The following is a 21,993-nucleotide window of genomic DNA, read 5'->3' on the forward strand; positions in this document are numbered from 1 at the left end:
TTGAAAAACTACCAAAAGAAAAAAAAACCCACAACGAAAGCCCTCAAGGTACTCATCTTTCTCTTCACTCTCTGAAGCTGTTTTTCGATTGCCTTCACTTGCCAGCCTTCTCTGTCCCTGCAAACCTCATTAGATGCATAAGAGGGTTTTCTTTGTCTTGTGTGTGTGTGTGTGTGTGTGTGTGTGTGTGTGTGTGTGTGTGTGTGTGTGAGAGAGAGAGCATCAGTTTTGACACATGAACCTAATTTTGGGTGAGGGGGTAGTGCATGCTGCCTTTACAACAGTGCAGTGTAATTCCATTTAACTTTTAACAACATATACACACCCATGTGAACGGGGGGAAAGACACAAGAAATATGCTAACACATTGATTGTAACGATTTTTTGTAATAGGATGTGGGTTTTCCCTGTTGCCATATTTTCTAAAATTACTGCTACAAAGGTTACACACACATACATGCATACAGCTCAGGCATTTAGTCTGATTCCCACACTGGAGAACTTGGGTTCAATATTGGCTGCAGTGGTGCTCGCTTCCAATTCCTTGCAGCACAGGCCTTGGGAAAGAGGAGTTGATAGCAAGGTTCCTGTCACCTACCTGGGAGGTGTGCATTGTGGTTCTGGCTGTAGATGCAGTAGTCATTTACGGCATGCTGCTGGGGTCCATGCAGTGGGTGAGGGTGAGAGGAAGGTGTGAAGAGAACCGCTTCCCTGCTGGCAAGGCCAGGAGGAGCTTCCTGCTGCATGGCAAGGTCTGGCAGATGTCTCTCCAACCTCTTCAAGGCAGTTTCACTCTCCTTGGCAGGGACACCCGACCACCCTACTGAGAATTCTGTAATTTATTGAGGCATTGTTGTTTGCCCCTGGTTTTTACAATCAATGTGAGCTTAGGAGTTGATGTTGCTGATAACATCTTGGTAAATGGGCCTTTAGCAATTCATGCTGTCTCGGCCACCCCCATTGACCATATGGCTGGAAGAGCTCAAGAATGTTTGTACTAATCTTGTAAAACAAGCTTTTAGACTAATCTAGGGTTGTTAAGCCCATGGTTGTAATGGGAATCTATGTTTAAGGTTTTTTGTCTATGATCTTTAGGTTTTTCCTTCTGTGATGCATTTTATCCTTTAACTAATGAGATAAAAGTTGTAAAATGAGGAAGGTAGTAGGAATGTGTTACTGATTGATATGCACCAGCTATTGTGAACTTCCTGACTGCAAGTGAAACAAATGGCAGAGTTATCTTTAGAGATACCCACTTGACCACGACATAAAAAGTCTGTGCCAGAGCTTGTGACTGCTTCTGTATACATAAAGGGGACAGCTTTTGTACATGGTCCATTATGATCATGAAATTGTAGTGGTCCATCTTTTCTCTTTATCTCTTTCAAAACATGACTCCACACACCCTTCTGGAACTCTGAACTCCGCTGGAGCTGGCCTCTGGCATTATGCATCAGTTGATGGAAACTGTCTTTTAAATAAAAAATTTCAAAAGACAGATATATTCATAAACAAAATCTGATGAAGCATATGATACAGAAAAACTATTCTGTCTTAAGTGAGGTGAAAAATGCTCAACTCATTTTGATTAGCTGTCAAATTTACCTCATTCCATAATACAAATATAGAAAAAAAGGTCAGGAAGCAAGGTATGCCAGCCTTGTGGTACAGTATTACAGCTCCTCTTTCTGTATCAGCGCTGGCTTTTAAGTTCTAGCTGTTCTGCCTCCAGTCCAATTCCCTGCTAGATGTACATGGGGAAATGGCAAATGATGGGCCAAACATGTGGTCCCTCCCACCCAGATGGGGACCTTAACAGAGCTGTGGAATCCTGGCTTCTTCCTGGTCTAGCCCTGGCCATTGAGACATTTAGAAAATGAAAGGTCTATTTTCTTTTTCCTTTTTCTTCTTTTTAAAGATTTATCTACTTTTCTTGGAAAGTCACATTTACAGAGAGAAGGAGAGACCGAGAGAAAGATCCTTCATCAGCTGGCCAGCTCCCCAAGTGGCCCCAATGGCTGGAGCTGAGCTGGACTAAGCTGATCTGAAGCCAGGGGCCAGGAGTTCTCTCTGGGTCTCCCAAGCAGATGCAGGGTCCCCAGGTTTTGGGCCATCCTTTACTGCTTTTCCAGGGCGCAAGCAGGGTTCTGGAAGGAAAGTGGAACAGTCGGGACATGAACTGGTGTTCACATGAGACCCTGGCGCATGCAAGGTGAGGACTTTAGCAGCTAGGCTATCATTCTGCTTTTTAAACAAACAACAGCAAAAACAAAACAAAAGAAAACAACACACACACACACAAAACTTACACAAGGCTGTTCTTGTTTTCTCTTAAAAAACAAAAGAACTCCTGCTGCAGTACTTTGGTGACTGAAGTCCTTGCCTTGCATGTACTGGGATCCCATATGGGTACTGGTCCATGTCCCACCTTGCTCCACTTTCCTTCCAGCTCCCTGCTTGTGGCCTGGGAAAGCAGTCGAGGACAGTCTAAAGCCTTGGGACCCTGTACCCATGTGGAAAGACTGAAAGAATCTCCTGGCTCCTTGCTTTGGATTGGCTCAGCTCTGGCGGTAGCAGCCATTTGGGGAGTGAGTAAACCAGCAGACAAGGATCTCAGAGCTGAGGGACTTGCTGTATAAGGAAGCACAATTAAGGTACAGAGTTCTTGATTTGAAAACCCCACTTTGTGATCCAACCCCCTTTCCCTCTGGAGGATTTGAAGAGGCTGATCCCACGATGACAATGATGATGGCATCACCCAGGGAGTAGTTCTCATCTTTGAGCCTGCATCTGAATCACAAGGCAAGTTTGGGGTGCCACAGATTTCCAGATAACCCACCCGAGACCCTGGCCCTGCGATGGTGGCTTCATCATTCTTCAAATTTTACCAAGCAGTGTTGAGGCTGTATCCTGAGGCACTGGGACCCAGTGGGTGAGAGCTAAGACCTTAGTCCTGGGCTTTTCCAAGACATAGGTTCAAAGCCAAGATCTTGCAGGCCTTAAGAATTCACCTAAGATTTTGGATGCAGAAGGTTGCCAGGGGACGTGCATGGCCTTCCTGAACCTTCCAGGCTGCCAACAATGGGTAGACTACCTGCAGTAGACTGCTTGCTGGACTGTTTCTCTCCTTGTCTTCCCTTCCAGTGTTACCCTGCTTCCTCCCCTGTCTTCTGTGCCTAATTAGCTACTCTTTAGGTGAACTTTCACTTGGTCAATTATTCATTTAAGATTCAGAGCATTCATTGTTTTAGCCCTCAAAAGCCTGCCTTTAAGTAGTACCCCCAAGGGAGGTGATATGAAGCTTGGGGAAGTGAAATAAAAAGCTTAGCTCTGCTTAGACCAGTCCTGAGAGGCCAGTGACTTGCACCAGCAGCTGACTAGATTGTTCTAAGTGTGCTGGGCCTGCCGTAAGCTGGATCAGTGGTTTCAGCAGAGCTGTCGAATCCCCTCTTGTGCAGTGAGGCCTCTAGCTGTCCTTTGGGAAATAACATAGATGCACTTGGGTCTGATGTGGGGAGCGGGGGTTGGGGGGCTAAAGCCGCTTCTGGGATTGGGAGGGGCCATTACAAGATGGTGACTGGCCCAGGGCCAGGAGGCGGAGCTTGTCTCACCAGCAGGTAAACAGAAAGTCACAGGGATAGGCTAATGCCCTTGCTGCGATTATGTCATTGCTACTGGCTTATCAAGCAGCACCAAGTGGACCCACGGCGAGAAGTGATTGGTGGAGAATGATGTAAAAGTAGCCAGTAAAAGCTAGGGATGGACGATGGATAACGAGAAAGGCGGAGAGACTGCAACGGAGAAAGACGCGGACCAGGAGAAGAAGGATGGGCGGGAATAAGGGTGGCGGAGAGAGGGCTGGAGAAGCGGGAGGAAAACTAAGGCCAACAGGGAAAGGGGCAGCGGAGAGAAGGGTTTAAACGCGGCAGCTTTTGGCAGTGAAGGGTCAGGTTGTGGTTCCGGCTTTTCCCAGACCCTCAGAGTATGCCGTCATTTTAGTGTCGCTGCTGGGCGGCAGCAACTGGTGGCCCGTACGGGGAATTTTTCAGGCCAAAGACAGACAAGAGGGAGCACGACAACCAACAGTCTGATGCCATCAGTGGAGAGGAGAAGCCTGTGGTGTCTGAGCTCAGGGACTCTTGTGGACCTCAGAGAGGCTTATCCTGAACAGTTAGAAACCCACAAAATTATAAAGACTCTCAAAACCCTGGAAAAAACATGTTATTTCAGAAAGTCAATGGATTGTGGTGGAAATAACCAGTTGTTACAAGGTATTTTGTTGCATGCTGATACAGGTTGCTCAAAAACAAAACAAAACAAAACAAAAAAAAACCAATAACCAAGTCCCAGATAACAAACTTGGAAAGTCCCAGACAGGACATCCTAGGTCTGCTTTCCCCATCCTATACCAATTCTGTTCTCTCTGTCAGAGCTCAACAAAGCAAACCAGTTTGTTCCATTCAGGAGACTAACGTCTGGCCCAGTGGAATTGTGCAAATATTCCGTCATCTCAGAAGTGATCATTAAGGCCATCAAGCACATCTAGAGCTCAACCCAACACAGATCTACATCATATGAGGTAAGTCCCACACCACACACTGATGACAGTTGCTTAGGCCTTGGAAAGGAGGAGATATACATGAATTATAAGGCGGAGTGAACACAGGGCATGTTAAGTCCTGCCATACTACAGTCCTCAGACCAAGTCTAGTAGGTCATGAAGGGAGCCAGAATGAAAAACATATCAAGTACCATCATGCCATGTCTCGTAGGCGCTCATCCCAGTGGCCCTTATTCTCCTGGCTAAAGTTCCTCATGGCTGTAGCCTGAGACTTTGCCATTTGACTTCTATATTCAGTAAGCTACAGGCACCAAGTAACGCTGGAATATTGGCATACAGAAATCCCGGAGCAAGTTACAATAATCATCCAGGGAAGGAGAAAGGACATGGTGAAGGCACACACAGCAGCGTGTGTTGGCCAGAGTGCCTGCCTGGGGAGGCATGTGAAGCCTGGTTTTGGCTGGAGCCACAGACTCAGCGAGTCAGGCGTATCTGCTGAGCTCAACATCAGGTTGAAGGAAACCTATTGGGCCTGTAGCACTCACCCCCTTCTTCCTGGAGTCCCTTATTGGTATTATTCAGAGTTAGCATGTGGCACAATGCCTCCAAGAAGCCTGCCTGGACTCTACTGGCTGTACGGGCTGGCACTGCTGAAAGAGCCTCCCTTTCAAAGTGTCTTGTTACTCCAGGAACTCTGAGAATTAGCAGCAGCTGCCATCTGGGACTTGCTGGAAACCCAAAATTTCAGGTCCTTCCCTAAACTGCTTTGTCTGCTATTGGAAAAGCATCTACCTGTCTCCCAGGAAGAGTAAAGATGAAAAGAACTGACTTAAGCAACTCTGGTTGTATTCACAATCAACTGTGAGGTTTTGAAATACTCTGTGCTGCTGCCTGGGCTCCATCCCCAGAGACTGCGTTGTGTGGTTGGGATTGTGGCTTGCAAGAACCACAGGCAGGGCTTATCAAGATTTCAAAATGATTCCCAGGAATTCTAATATGCTGCAGGGTTTCGGAAATATTACTTAGTTAGAGTGCCTCCAGATTTTTCTCCTACATCAGTGTTTCTCAAATTTTTACTTAGTACAGGAGACGCCTGTGAATATGGTAAAAAAAAAAAAAAAATCGGATTCTCATTCTGTAGACCTGAAGTGACGGTCTGCATTTCTGCTTCCTCCAGGTGATGCCAATGCTGCCTGTGCAAGGATCAGCCTCTGAAGAGCAAAGCTTGAAGGCAGGACAGTAAAATGCAGGAGACACCAAAGCATGCAACTATTTTCCATTCAATGCTTGAAAGACCTCAGCAGTTTTCTAAACTATCTCTGTTGGGTGAAGCTTTTAGTGTACTCTTCCACTATGTGATTTCAAATCGATTTTTTAAAATTTTGAATTGTAGTTCTTAGAATTTGTCTTGTTTCCTTGTTTTGTTTTTAATAAAAAAAACTTTGGGACGGTTTATCACTTTATGTCTTCACAGCACTACTGAACTCTCTTACTGCTATTTTTAAAACGAGAAGCCTTATATCAGGAATGAGCTGAGCTGACCTGTTCCAGTCCTCCCTTCCAAGCTGTGGAGCCTTGAACATGTCACATAACCTTTCTGTTGAAATCAGCTTTCTGCTATGGCAACTAAGATTAGGGACAAAAGCTTCTTAAACAGGAAGGTTACTAGGGGGTGCATGCAGATTTGAATGCCACAGTCCAAGACTGGGCAACCCTGTTTGCCTGGCATCTGATATAGGTGGTGCAGAGTATGTAGAGAGGGAGGACCACAAGGAGAGGCAGGAACCAGAAAGAGCACCTGAGTTGAAATTAGCTTCAGTACGCAACCCTCCCACGACAAACACATTCAAGGGCAAGCTGTCAAAAACCCAGAGGCTTCCTCCCCCATCCAACTCCTGGATACCATAGTTCGTTATCTCCACACTTAATCTATTCACTATTAATGTAAGGTTTTGGGGACCACGGCATCAGTACCTGAGGTATTTTGGAATCCTCTTTTTATCCAGATCATAAGGCTTTCTGATGATTAGTTTACTCAATGTAAAAATAGGGCTAGGAGAGCCTGATAGAGCTATGTAAAGAAATGAAGTAAGCACCCATCTCAAGGCTTCCTATAGAAAATAAAAACAAAATAAATTCTAAAAACTTTCTTAAAATCAGAAAAATGCATTTGGATTCATACTGGAAAAGCTCCATGATATGAAAACAAAGCCACTGATACTAAGCTATAGTTTAGGATACTGCTTGGCTTACAGTTAAAAAAAAATCCTTAGTAAATTTAGGTTGAAAAAAAAGCAACCAGTAACACATAAGGGAAGGATTTAGATTACCTACATAAGTGAAAACAATAGAGTAACATAGTGAAGCTATTCAAGGAAAGAAAATGTGATTTTATATCCAACTTAACTTACTTTCAAGTAAAAAGAACACGTAGTAGAAGCTGTTAAGCAAAGTGAGCACATTTAAATGTGAACACTGTAGACTATTTCCCCCTATGAGTACTTCTTGAAGAATCTACTGTAAAACAAGCTTCAGGCAGACAAAATGCCTAGCAAGATATTGACATAAATACTGGCGTGCAATAAAGTTAATTACAGAACTATAGGGGTTACCTGGAAGAGGACCTATTACATTCTTATTATGTATGCTGATAATGTAGATACAGTAACTAGAGTAGGGCTGGACCCAGGAGAATCTATGATAAATGCATTTAAAAACTGTTGGAGAAGGTAGTTCTATTTTCTTAAGACGGTTGCATGTGAATTGCTGGATGAAGCAAATAAATCAATCTAAACACTTAATTCAATTGTCTCTTATATCCTTAGGAACAATGATTACCACTATGGAGAAAAGAACATACAAGGGTACTTCAAAAAGTTTTTGGAAAGTGGAATTAAAGGAAGAATATTTTGGTGCAAAACCTTTCAAAATTCATGCATTTTCTATGATTTTTTTTAAATCAATGGTATACATATATTTCAAGGGTTTTGTACCAACATAGGCTTATCTTTTAATTCCATTTTCATGCAATTTTAAGTGCCTTCCCATATGTATACATATACACACACATATACAAATATATCTGCTCACAGAGAAAAGCTCAAACACTGTTGAGATTGGAATTTCCCTCTCAACCTTTGAAAAGGCCTAGTGATAATAGTCAACCTAGCAGAAATGAATGCCCTTGAGATATTTTTTCCACTAAAACATATCAGGACTTTTTTGAGAATTGCATTATTTTAGGTTTGAGGTGGAAAATATCCAAGATGAACCGGGAACACTTTGTCCTCCCAAACAGCAAGCAAGTGCCCAATGAGGGCCAGAGTCAGCAGCTTCTTTCAAGGAGCTTCGCTGACCAAAGATGGGGTCCTTGAACTTCAATAAGGATTAAAACTGCAGGAATTGGGGAAGGACCTGGAGGCAGAGACCCAAGCAGGAAGGAGATCGCCGCCATGGTCGAGCGCTTATGAACAGCAGCAAGCTGCCGCTCCTGTTATAACTACCTGCAGGACCCGGTGTACCTCAAGCGAGAGGGAGCCTGGTGGGGACGGGATCCTGTGTTTCAGCTGCCCTAAGGTCTCCAGGCCGAAGGACATCAAGCCCATTCGCCAGATGGGGGTGCTGGTAGAAACTTTTAAGCAGCTAGAGCCCCTCCTGGAGGAAGTTTTGCAGATGAACCCCAACGTGCGGAAATTCCAAGTGGACGTGACCTTGGATGTGGACACAGCCAATGAGTACCTGTTCATTGCTGAGGACCTGAGGAGCGTGGGCTGTGTGTCTTCCCCTCAGACACGGGAGGGAGAGTGCCCAGAGGTTCGACATCCACATGTGCGTGCTGGGCTCCCCACGCTTCACCTCCGGCTACCATTACTGGGAGGTGGACGTGGGGAGCTGCCAGGAGTGGGACGTGGGCATCTGCAGGGACTCCGTGAATCGGAAAGGGCCCGTGAGGCTGAGCTCAGAGTGCGGCTTTTGGATTGTGAGCCGGAGAGACTGTGAAGGCTTCACCACCAGCACCGAGCCCCCGACCATGCAGCCACGCATACAGCGGGTGAGCATCTTCCTGAACATGAATCTTAGGAGCGTCTCCTTCTACAACACCACAGAGGGAGTCCACATCGTCACGTTCACCAAGATCCCCACCGACAGCCCGCTGCGGCCGTTTTTCGCTCCTAGGAGAACACCGGACGGCCAGCAGGGCTTCCTGAGCCTGCCTCCTGTGGCAGCCGGGGGGCTCTCTGCCCACCCCAACCCCAACCTCTCCAGCTCAGGACGAATCAACCTCTGTCCACAACAGCCCGCTTAGGAAACGGAAACTGTGAACCAGCAGCCGTTAAGATCTGTCTCTTTCTGTAAATCTGCCTTTACAATAAATACTTAAGTTCAAAAATGAAAAACAAACAAACAAACAAAAAAACCTATAGGAATTGAAACCCATAAAACACCTTCTGAAACCCATGGGTTTCCAATGGTATTTTAAAAAGCCGATCACCATTGCGTACTGCTCAAGACCCAACACACTGCTGTGATAACTGTGCAAAAGGAGAGATCCAAGCCTGTTCTGGCTGTTCTGCGTGGATGTGTCTCAGTCTGCTTGGTACTTCCACAATAGTCTACCAGCAACGGGGCAATTCATAAAGCACACGTCTTTTGGCTCACAGTTCTGACCCTGGGAAATCCAATATCATGGTGCTGGCACTGGCAAGGGTCTCCTTGCTATATCACCATATGGCAGAAGGACAAAAAGAATACCCGTTATTTAAAACATTCAACCAAGCCAGGAGGGTGGAGCCCTCTTAAAAGCTCCACCATATCAGCACTCACACTGTTATAGCAACAGCTAAAGTTCAGAGTTTTGTGGAGGACAAATATTCAAACAGGAACAGTTTGAATTATTCAAATGCAATTAGCCATTTCACCATATTAATGCGAGGGAAAAACAATAATTTATCTCAGTGATATTTAAACAGGTATTTTCAGTTTTTATTCAAAGCTCTCAGCAAACTTGGAATGGAAGGGTACTCCCCGACGGAAGATAGCCATGTAGAATAAAACCTGTTGCTCACACCCTACCTAGTAAGAAAATGTTTTCCTGCCTGGATGAGGACCAAGTGAGGTGTCCTCACTCACAACTTCTGCGCAACGTTTTGTTAGAAATGTTAGCCTATGCAAACAGAAAAGCACAAAAAGAAATGTGGTGGGATGGGGGCAGCACAGTGGCCTAGCAAGTTAATCCTCAACCTGCAGTGCTAGCATCCTGTCAGGGTGCTGCTTTGTGTCCTAGTTGCTCCACTTCTGATTCAGCTCTGCGCTATGACCTGTGAAAGCAGCAGAGGATGGCCCAGCTGCTTGGGAGACTGCACCAGCATGGGAGACCTAGAAGAAGCTCCTGGTTTTGGATCAAGCCAGGTCCTGCTGTTGTGGCCACCTGGGGGTTGAACCAGTAGATGCAAGATCTCTCTTTCTGACTCTCCTTTCCATGAATCCGCCTCTCAAATAAAAATAAATACATCTTTAAAAAGGAAATAAAAGATAGTGATGTTGAAAAAGAAGTAAAACTATCTTTTCTTATAGATAGCATTATCATTCATATTGCAATATTAGGGAATCTACCAAAACCCCACTACAAATAATAATTTGTTGAAACTTCAGAATATAAGATACACACACACCCCTGTATTTGGTGCAGAGGCTAAGTAGCAACTTGCAGTGCTGATATATTCCAAAGGAGTCAAGGAGTGATTGAGTTTAGGTTCTGGCTCTGTTTCCTTTTCTTCACTCTGAAAGGCAGCAGATGAGATTTCAAATATTTGGCTTCCTGCTGCCTACATGGGAGACTTGGATTGAGTGCCAGGATCCTGGCTTCCACCTGGCACTATCTTACCTGCTGTGGCCACTTGGGTATTGAACTACGAGACCGAAGATTTCTGTCTCCCTCTCTTCTTCCTCTCTCTCCCTCTCTCTCCCTCTTTCTCTCATTGTATATGCTGTCTGCCTTTCAAGTAACAAATAAGTAGAATAAAGATTTTTTAAGACTTGGTTTTTAAGTTACATAAAAAGATAAGTAGATTTGGGAAAAACTCTGACAAAAATGTTCATAATGTGTATAAACTAAAATTGAAATGTCAATGAGGTGGTCACAGAAGGTGGTTAAAAACTCGCATTTACTTTTAACATATTGGTTACTCATTACTATGTCAATTAATTCCATAATGATGTAAATTTTTGCTGATGGTATGTTGGAGCTTTTAATTGATCGGGATGATACTCTGCTGGTTCTGTCTTCAGACCAGAGAAGGTATACCTAAGAAGCCGTTGAACTTGACTGGACAATAAGATGCTGGACTCTATGTTTGGTATATGCTTGCAATGGGGGAATCTCAACTGAACTTGAACTGTGGTTATGCAACAAGGTGGAGGAATCCACCATGGTGGGAAGGTTTGGGGAGGGGTGGAGAGAACCCAAGTACCTATGAAACTGTGTCACATAATACAATGTAATTAATGAATTAAAAATAAAAATAAAAATGTAATTAATGTAATTAATGAATTAAAAATAAAAATTAAAAAAGTTCACCTAAATGATTAATATCCAGTCTATCAGTCTCTGACAACAACTCTAAAAACTCAACAAACAAAAAAATCCAAGCCAGTTAATAGAAACAGGACTTCAATGCACAGTTTTCAAAAGCAGAAACACATATAGCTAATAAGCATATGAAAAAAATGTTCAATATCACAAGCCATAAGGGAAATGCAAATCAAAAAACCGCAGTGAGGTATCACCTTAGCCTGTCAGGACGTCTGTCATTCAAGATAGAGAGTAATAACTGTTGTCAAGGATGTGGAGAAAGGGGAAGTCTTTTCTACCGCTGGTGGGAATGTAAATTAGCCACTGTGCATAACAGGATGGAGATTACTTTAAAAGCTAAAAACAGACTTGCCATATGATCCAGAAATCCCACTACCAGGTACATCCCAAGAGACATGAACAGACTTGCCATATGATCCAGAAATCCCACTACCAGGTACATCCCAAGAGACATGAACAGACTTGCCATATGATCCAGAAATCCCACTACCAGGTATATCCCAAGAGACATGAACATGTGTGTCAAAGAGGTGCTTACACCTCCATGTGTGCAGTGCCACTGTTCATAGTAGTTAAAATGTGGATTCTAAAGATGACCAGCAAAGATGAATGGATGAAGAATGTGACATATACATAACAGAACATTATCCATGTATAAAAAAGAATGAAATTCTGCCATTTTATTCAAAATGGTTATAACTGTAAATCAACATTGCACAAATAAGGTGGACACAAAAGGACAAATACCACATGATCTGTCTTATATGTGGTAACTAAAATTAAAATGGAAAAAGAAGAAACAACAGTAATAAAAAATGCCAATGCCAGTATTGCTGCAAATAGATTTTTGCTAAACTATTTTTATACCTTTTTCAAACCAAAAGTTAAAAATATTACAGAGGCATAGTTTAATGGTCTTTGATTATTTTAAAATTGGCTGTATATGAGTGAAACCAACTTTCCACTTGATTAGCTTATGATCCTTACCTGTATCACCTCTGAAATAGACCTCTTTGCTTCTTACTTACTGAGATCTTATTTAGTGGGTCATTAAGCCCTTGGCTGTGGAATTAGTTAAAAATATGTTGGGGTCAGTACAGTGGCAAACAAGGCTAGTCTTCTACCTGCAATGCTGGCATTCTGTACACACTGATTTGTGTCCTGACTCCTGCACTTCTGATTTAGCTCCCTTCTTGTGACCTGGGAAAGCAGTAGAGGATGACCCAATGCCTTGGGCCCCTGTACCCACATGAGAGAGCCAGAAGAAGCTGTTGGCTCCTGATTTCAGATTGGCTTCAGCTCCGGCCATTGTAGCTGTCTGGGGAGTCAAACAGTGTATGGATGATCTCTCTGTCTCTAATTTAGTATCCCTGAGTCTTAGTTTTAAGCTTTGTTAAGTGGGACTAGAATTATATCTAGTTTACAGTGAACTTTTTTCCAATAATGAGGGAAAACCATTTTGAGTATTCTATCTAATGTTCTATGAATTAAGAGCTTTTCTGTTCTGGCTGGTGAGGCAAGGCGCTATTCCAGGACTGGGTGAGCTCAAGGGCTTGGTACCTGTGATCTTGCTGTGTAATTCTGCCTTGGCCTCATGTAGTTTCCTAATGTGCCTGCTCTGAGGATAGCTTCTAGCGAATGTTTGTTTTACAGATTTTGGGTTTCCTCTCTCTTTCTCTGCTTCTCTGTCCCTTCAATGTTTGCTGCCTTGGCTTCCATAGATTCTCAATGCCATCCCCTCAACTCAGGCATGTTCATTCTGGATGTAAAGTTGAGAAACTGGGTTAAACAGGTTTAGGAACGCTCAGAGTCTAATGGGTTAACATTGTTAATATGTACATTTCTACAAGGAAGATATAGCATGAAACATTTTCCAAAGGTATTGGTCGTGAAACCTTAAAATGGCAGAGTCCTACTGTTACTAGTTTGCTGTTGTTGGCACCTATTAATTGTGTATTCCTCAATGATAATAATGGCTTTTTTTCTTGTTACAGTGTCTAGTATTACATGCTGTATATGTATCATACAACTTAATATTTGGAGTAACCAGCCCTGCTTGGTGCTGATTTACATTTTGTAGATAAAGAAATTAGGTTTATTGTGGCTAAATAGTTGAAGTCCCTATCTGGTAGAGTATAAACAAAAAAAATTATGGCAATATGAAAATATTTGTCTGCAACATTAGTCACCATTCCTTCAGTCAACGGTCCAAGGGTTTACTACTTTGCATGGTTGTCTACAAAACTCCTCCTCTCCATTTTAACTATCTCACTCACGTGGATTAGGTGACTCCTCCACAGTAAACAGAGGCCTGAGAGTAATGTTAGGAGGTGTCAGCCACAACAATTGGATGTTCATACTGGTCAAAAAACTACTGGCAGTCTTCAAGACAGGTGTTGCTCCTACTTTTTGACAGGCATCACTCAATTTTGTCCAACAGACGATGTGCTGGGTTGGCCTTCTGTACTCACATGCAGTGTCTCCTTACACCCTTTCTGTACTTGGCCATCAACCTGGCATTATCCAGACCTTTAACAGAGTTGAAAATGGAATCTTACTAGCTGTCTTCAGGTCTAAATTCTCACTATTTCCACATGTGTATTCTGTTCTTACAATTTCTTTAGGCTCTTACACAGGAAATAACTTTTTTTTTTATTATGTTGAGGGAACCCAAGAATTCAAAAAATAGCATGACTTTCTTTTTTCCTCTCCTCTGCCTTACCTCAACCCTGTACTTTGTCTTTCTTCTTCATTCACCCAAGTTGCTTGTGGAATATTTTATGCTCTGAGGGTGAAAATTAAACTGCGTATTACTCAGTTGCTTTCTATTTCAAAGAAATTTAGCAGTGATTCCATTTATAAAGGAGGGATCCTTTTGATAAGTAATCAAAACAACCTGTCTCCATATCATAACTGAGTAGAAACAATGAATGGGCAGAAGCTAAAAGAAGGAGGGAGGAAAACTAACTTGCTGGATGGGGAGAACAGCTAAGTCAGTGAACAGCGCGGTGCTGCAGTGGAGATCACACTCCTGCTCTCAGGCTGACTAGGATCAGCCCACAGCCAGCTCCTAGAGGGGGTGGCTGCCCCGCCACAGACAGAAACCTTCTGGATGAGAGCGGTAGAGTTCACTGCTCAGTCACCTCTGAGAGGATCAGTCCCAGCAATACAGCCTTGCTGACCCCACTTGTCATCAGAACTCCAAGCTCCTTAGGCATCAGTTACCTGAACCTCATTTCCTTAATTCAACTGAACTCCACCCTCCGACCCCTAAACCTCCCTTGCACAAACTATTCCCTTCTTCCTCTTATAAGTCCCACTTCCCAATGCGAGATCAATATACCACACTTTCCGACCTCTTCTGTGAAGGTCTACTCACCTTCTCACTTACAGAAAAGCAAACTACAAGACAGAGACATGGTTTCTCTGAAGTTTTGTCAAGCGAATATTTTTCTCTTACCCAAAGTGCCTCAGCACCAGACTTCCTCCTCAATGCCAACTTGGGAGTGTTATTCCTCTTCCCTCCTGAGCCCCTTCTGCTCCATGTGGGCTCACACCATCTGCTGATGCCGCTCTTCCCCCTCCATGCTGCTGTCACCTACTGGGAGTCTCTAGGTCTTTCTTCCTCATTCTCAGGAAAGTTAGCTGGCAACTCTGTTTTCTTCCTTGTCCTTACTCCCGTCATCCTTCTGGGTGACTTTAATATGAATGCGGATGAGTCCTCTAACACCAGGGTCTTCTGGGATTTTGACTTCCTCACCTTTCAGTGATGTTTTCTTTTACTCTACCTCAGTTATCTACCACTTCTTACATCATAGCATCAACAGAAATTATAACATCCGCAAAATTTCATATACAAATGCTTTATTCTGACTGCAGGTGTTAACCTCCCAACTTGCTCGCCATCCAAGTATCCTCCTTGTGAAAGTGCCTTGCTGTTTTTGATGTAACCTGCAATCCATCCAATCATCTTTGTTCACATCCATCATCAATTCCTACTACCTTTCGCTTCTCTTCTTTTCTAATTTATATTCCATGACCCACCATTTTCATTTCTTCCTTGCAAGCCATACCTTCTTTGGCCTGCTGAGTGATATTTGAGGCCTAATAAATCAAAGCCTAGTCTGTGAAAGCATGAGAAGGTCACACTCGCATTTCAATACATTTTTGATTCTGATAAAGTTAATTCCTGGGAATGTAAGCTAGTTTACATTAAGGACTGGCTTTATGAGAAATGAGATGCAATCTTATATGGTTACCTACAGTAGCACTCAACAATTGCAGTCAGGGCTTCCTGTGGCCCCTGGCTCCATACTAAGAGATCCAAAGCTTGAGCTGAAGAGCAGTACAGAAACATGTTCACCGTAGGCAGCCGGATTCCAAGTAAAAGATGACGCAAGGAGACTGACCTTTTGTGCCGCAATTGTGTCCCAACCTCATCGATAATGGAATTGATGTAGTGGGTGTGAGGGCCCAGCTACAACCCTGGAGCATTATACCGGCAAGATCCCTCATCAGGGAAGGAAAAAAGGATCAATTTCTTCCAACACCTTTCTTGTTCCGTCACTCTTGCTGCAATTCCTGTGATCTTCTTCCTGTCAGCATCAAAGCCGTGGAAGGAAGTCTTCAAAATACTTTTATCTTGTATGCAGGAGAAAATGAATGGGCACCATCAGCTATTATGAAAGAAAGGGAATTATAGCAACATAAACTTGTATTTCTCATCTGTTACAGTTTATGTGGCAAATCCTACTTATCTGAGGGGAAGAGGATTAGTTCCCTCTTGTCATCATAAGAAATGACCACAAACTCATGGACTTAAAACAACAGACTCACTGGCTCACAGTTCTTAAGTTCAGGCTCTAAAAGGAAGGTGTCAGCATGGCAAGTTTCTTCTGAAGACTTTGTGGAAAAATCTGCTTCTTCTCCAGGTTCTAGAAATGGGATGCACTCCTTGGCTCATAGCCTTTCTGTCATTTCCAAAACCAGCAGCGCATCACATTCAAATTCTTCTCTGGCTCATACCCTTCCGCACCCTCTTTCATGTACAAGACTTATTACATTGTGCCCACTTGATCACGCAGGCTAATCTTCCTGCCTCAAAATCCTTCACAGCATCAATATGTCCCTTTAATCATGTAAAGTACATAGTCACGGGTTTCAGGAGTTAGAACATAAATGTTTTTGAGAGAGCAGAAATTTTTCCTACCATGGGAAGAATAGCACCATACCTTTGAGGAAAAAAGGTTATAGAACTCTATTTTCACACAGTACTGTCTTTTACTATACCGTTACTGAAAAAGAATCACAAACATACCCATACATACTGAATGTGCAATGTAGTGTTTTGTTAAATTATTTAACGTTGGTTCAATAAATATCAAGTTAGTACACATTTAAGAAAATGTTCTAAGGATAAAATGTTGAACTAGGCACAGGTGTTTGGAATAGCACTTGAGATGCTCATATCCCACGTTGAAGTTCAAATTGTGGCTCCGTTCCCAACTCCATCTTCCCACTGACGCACACCTGCAAGGTAGTGGTCGATGGCCCAAGTGGGTGGGCTTTGCCATCCACCTGGGCTAGGAATTCCCAGTTCCTAGCTTCTGGTTGGCCCACCTTCAGCCTTTGCAAGCAAGTAGCAAGCAAATGCATAAAGGAGAACTCCATTTATTTGTTGGTCTCTCTACACCACAAATAAATACATAATATTAAAAAGAGAGTTGAATAAGAAAATAATTTTGTAATTATGATTACATATAATAAGGCATTGCTGATGTCTGAAGCTAACCAAGTCAAGAAGCATGGTTTTAAAAAGCTGCTTGGATGATCAACAACATAAAACTTATCTGGTCTATTTTTACTGAATGTCAATTTCTCTCCCAACCTCCTATCTCACTTCTCCCCACTATTTTATAACCTAAATTGGTCACACTATTACATTGATGTATATTTTAGAAAACTTGTTACACTTATTCAAGAAAGCAGTACCTTCAGAATGTCTGCAACACTTTCATATTGCATTGCACTTTGCAGTTATGAATAGTATATAAAAAGAAAAGGCATACAGATTTGAAAGAAAGCAGCAAATTTTTCTTTATTTATAAATAACAAGTGTAAATGTAGAAAACCCTAGGGAAGCTACAACAAAGTATTGAATTCAGCAAGGTCTTAAGATAACAAGATTAATATAAAATCAACTGTATTTCTAGATATCAACAAATCAATAGAAACTAAGCTAAATCACATTTAGAAGAACATTAAAACGTAAAATAATAAAAGATAATTTCAACAATATGTGAAAAAACTGTGAACTAAAGACTATAAAATATTGTTGAATGAAATGATAGAAGACCTAAGTAAATGGAGTACTATATCATAATTATGAGTTGGAATACTCAATATTACAATATTAATTGTTTCAAAATAATCCATAGATCAAATACTATCAAATGCTATCTCAATAAAAAATCCAACAGACTTTTTTTTTCTTCTGTGTTTTGGTGCAATTGGAAAAGCTGATCCCAGGAAATACATAGAAATGTAAATAAGTTAGAATAGCCCAAATAATTTTTACAGAGGTGAACCAAGTTAGAGGACTTTATATCAGTTTTCACTTTCTATAAAGCTACCAAAATAGGAAAGTATAATACTGAAGTTAGGGCATAACTCCATGGAACAAAGTCCAGACTCCAGAAACCAGCCCATATTACATATAATGAATTGGTTTTATACATGGATAGCAATGTAAAAGAGGAAGGACAGCCTTTTCAGTAAATGGTGTCTAGTGAGTATCAATGCTGATCTTGCACAACTAAGAAAAATTAACTTGGAAAAATAGACAATAAACCTAAATGTCTGAGTTATATTTTCAAAATTCCTGGGAGAAAATGTAGGGGGAAAAAACCCTTTGTGAGCTTGACTTACTGAAAGATCTCTTGTACAGCACACACACACACACACACACACACACACACATACACACATAAATGGTTATACTAGATTTCAACAAAATCAAAATATCGACTTTTTAAAGGATAAGAAAATTAAGAGATAATTTTGGGAGAAAATTCTGCAACGCATAGAGTGTATTCTGAATAAAGAATTCTTATAACTTAAGATAAATTGATAAATAAGGCCATACAATTTTAACAGATATTTTGCAAAAGAATACTGTTGCAGAAATGGGAAACGAGCACAAAATGATGCCCAACATCATTAATAATTAGAGAAATACAAATTAAAATTACCTATCAGAGTGACTAGCATGATAACAAAAATTAAGATTTGGAATGACTAACACTCTCCTACAGTGCTAGTAAAAATATAAAATGGTAGGTCCACTTCGGAGAAAAGTTCGGAAACCTTTTAGAAAGTTAAACATATGGCTCAGAAAGTCTGTTTTCAGTATTTACCCCGGAGAAATCATGATATACATCTGCATGAAGGCTTGCATGCAAATGTTTGTAGTAGCTGCATCCACAATACACCAAAATTAAAAATAACATAGAAGTATATTAACAATGGTGGGCAAATTGTATAATATTCATACAATGGAATTGTACTCAGTGATAAAAGGAAATGAATGATCATGCTAGTAATCATACTACAACATAGTTGAATGTTAAAAACCTAGCTAAGCAAAAGAATCCAGACACAAAGAAAACATACATGGGATTGTATTTACATCATACTCAAAAAAAGGTCCATCTAAGTTTAGGGACAACTAAATGTAGCTGAGTGGTTACTGGGGGTGAACGTGTGTTTGGGAGATTGCCTGGAAGGACTGCTGTGAGTGACAGCTGTTGCTCCTAGGCTGTGGTTGTTGTCACATAGGCACATATTTATCAAACCTTACAGAACTTTAAGTCAATGATATTTTACATAAAATATGCAGACACTTTTGTTTTAGGCAAATTAAATTTTGGTAACATTGATTTATAGTAAAAAGTTCAATGAAGCACTGCCATTATTTTAATCACAAAATATTCTTCTCCTGTGAACTTCTATAGGTAATTCCAAAATCAATTTGGGAGACAAAATAGCTATGTGACACCAGACTGGTAAGTTATTACTCTGAACAAAGAAAAGTTTCCCAACCAGTAAAATGAGTGAATTAGATTAGATGACTTCATTTGTTTATTCCATGAGCATTTATTAAAGTCTATGATGAGGCAACCACTATGCTAGTTTCTAGCATCACACAACTGAAAAGTAAGTCATTTTTGTTCCTAAAGAGTCAGAGAAGCAGTATTTCCTGATGATACAATACCTGAATTTGATTTTGAGGTATAAGAGTTAGTGAAAGGTGAAGAGAAAGCATTCTAAGCAGAGTAAGCTATGTGGGTAAAAAGCCAATGGTGAAAGATGGACCCTGATATGGGAACCTGAGGCAGCTTAACAGATACAGAATGTAGAATTCATCCTAGCAACATCATGGTTGTATCTTGACTGCAGGAAAATTTAAGCTTAGTTGAGAGGTACATAGAGAGGGATTTTGTACCAAATAATTATATTCATATCCTTGTGGATAAGCTAACAAGAAAAAAACCTTCCCTAAGTTAGGATCCTTTCTGTTGCAGAGAACATCTATTGGCTCATGGCACCAACATGGCCCGGAATAGGCTAACGGTGTGATTTGAGGAGCGATGTGGACAAAAGGTAGCCTTTTAGCTTTCTACCATCCCAGGAGATAACAGCTCCAGAACCGAGATTCTTTTGTTCTCATATTCTGCTTCCCTGAAAACCTATAGTCTTATAATCATATTTTATTGGACTCCACCAATCTTAGATTTTGCACTGATCCTGAGGAATACTGAAGGATGGTCTGTGGTCACTGCTTGACTCGGAGCAGTGGTCCTATGGCGAGGGATAACTTCACCTGAAGCACATGGGAGATGGTATAGATTTTCAAATAAAATTGCAGCCTTTGTGAATGAAAGAGATAAAATACACATAAGGATTTATATTTTCAAGATAAAAAAGAAAATCCCAATACTTTTTAAACCAGTTAGGGGACACAAAGATATATGACAGGCAAACGTCTTCTTGCATATTCCATACCTAGGTTGAACCAGTAAAAACTGCCTTGAAAATGAAGTGATACAATCAATTACTCGGTGCAACAGGCACCATATAAGTGCATGGAGAGTTTTATGAGAGAAGAAGGAATAATTAATTCTCATTTAGGGGCTCTAGCATATTTTCCCAACATAAGTTTTTTGTTTGTTTGTTTGTTTTTTCGGAGTGGGCCTTTAAAAATGTACATCCTTCAGGCAGCAACAGATGAGTACTGTGGCCAGTGGGGGATTAGCATGTAATCTGAAAAGGCTGAATTGTTAAGGAGCTCAGGGCCAAGTTGTCAACATTTCCTGTACTGTTACAAGAGCTGGACTGGAAACGATGGTGGTTGTCGAATGTTTGAAGCCTAAAAAATGATACAGTCATATCTGATGAGAACTATTAGAATGGATTAGGTAACCTCTTAAGACAAGAAGAAGGGGTAAAGTATGGCTGGGGTGTAGGTGAGATCAAATTAAGTCTGGAAGTAGAGAACAGAGGAAAAGCAACCCTGAAGGCCTGATGTTTTGTCTGCAGAAAAGGAGCCAGCACACTCTGAGTGTGAGGGGGACACTATGCAGTTAAGAGAAGCTCAAATGTCACTTATGCAGGACACCACATTGCCCAAACACACTAATTTAAATGATTATCCAGAAACTCTTCCATGACACGAAAGTATAACATATTGTATTAGTGGGCTGAACATCAGAAAAGGAAATACAATCGGCTCTTCCACCAGCAGGGCCAATGGCTGTAAGGGAGACCAATTAAGTGTGTATCTCAAGTCACTCAGGTTTCTATGATCACTGCCAGAGCAAACACGAATTCAGGGCTGTCAGCAACTGGTAGAAAATGGTACAGGAGGGGCCCGGCGGCGCGGCCTAGCGGCTAAAGTCCTCGCCTTGAACGCCCCAGGATCCCATATGGGCGCCGGTTCCAATCCTGGCAGCTCCACTTCCAATCCAGCTCCCTGCTTGTGGCCTGGGAAGGCAGTCGAGGACAGCCCAAAGCTTTGGGACCCTGCACCCGTGTGAGAGACCTGGAAGAGGTTCCTGGTTCCCGGCATCGGATCGGCACGTACCAGCCCGTTGCGGCTCACTTGGGGAGTGAATCATTGGATGGAAGATCTTCCTCTCTGTCTCTCCTCCTCTCTGTATATCCGGCTTTCCAATAATAATAAAATCTTTAAAAGAAAAAAGAAAATGGTACAGGAGAATGCAAGTAGAAAAAAGCCAAGTGAAATATTATAAGGAGATGTGGTTAGAAATGAAGTGGGCAAGGCAGCTGTAGTATTTCAAGAAGCAAAGAGCAGCACGTGGCCAGCAGGGGTTTGTGAGAGCAGCATGTGTGGTTGCCTACCAGGTCTGCTTTGGGATTTAGATTCAGAACTAATACTTAGTGCCACCTGTTGCAACTGGAACGCCTGCTATGCCACAGTCCATCTCATTTACAGACAGTTGTGAACGATCAAGTAAAATGGTACAGATACTAACATAGCTGGACCTTCCTATATTGTCTTCCATCATCTGACTTGAAATGTCATATGTAATTACTGAGAGTATCTTACATGTGCTTGGTGTTCTGGAATGAAAAAAACACTTTAAAGAATTTTCTCATTTGGTCTTATATACTCTGTTAAGTAATCAAAGCGGATAAAGTGATTTCCAACTATACATATTTCTCCTACATGCTCAAATTGCAGATACAAGGTGGTACATGATCTGAGGGCTTATCACTTGAACTAGAATTTCCTAGTCCAGACTCCTAGATGACTACATTG

At 41.7% G+C, this 21,993-nt stretch overlaps 1 protein-coding gene across 1 annotated transcript; it reads left to right on the forward strand.

Moving 5' to 3' along the window:
- Positions 1 to 3,766: 3,766 nt before the first annotated feature.
- Positions 3,767 to 8,867, forward strand: LOC101528615 (ret finger protein-like 4A-like protein 1). Its single transcript, XM_004579332.2, is given in 4 exon segments — positions 3,767 to 3,831; positions 7,805 to 7,862; positions 7,961 to 8,359; positions 8,361 to 8,867. Coding segments are annotated over 4 exon segments (1,029 nt in total).
- Positions 8,868 to 21,993: the final 13,126 nt, after the last annotated feature.

The sequence above is a fragment of the Ochotona princeps genome, chromosome 11, assembly GCF_030435755.1.
Source record: "Ochotona princeps isolate mOchPri1 chromosome 11, mOchPri1.hap1, whole genome shotgun sequence".
In the NCBI taxonomy this organism is placed as follows: Eukaryota; Metazoa; Chordata; class Mammalia; order Lagomorpha; family Ochotonidae; genus Ochotona; species Ochotona princeps.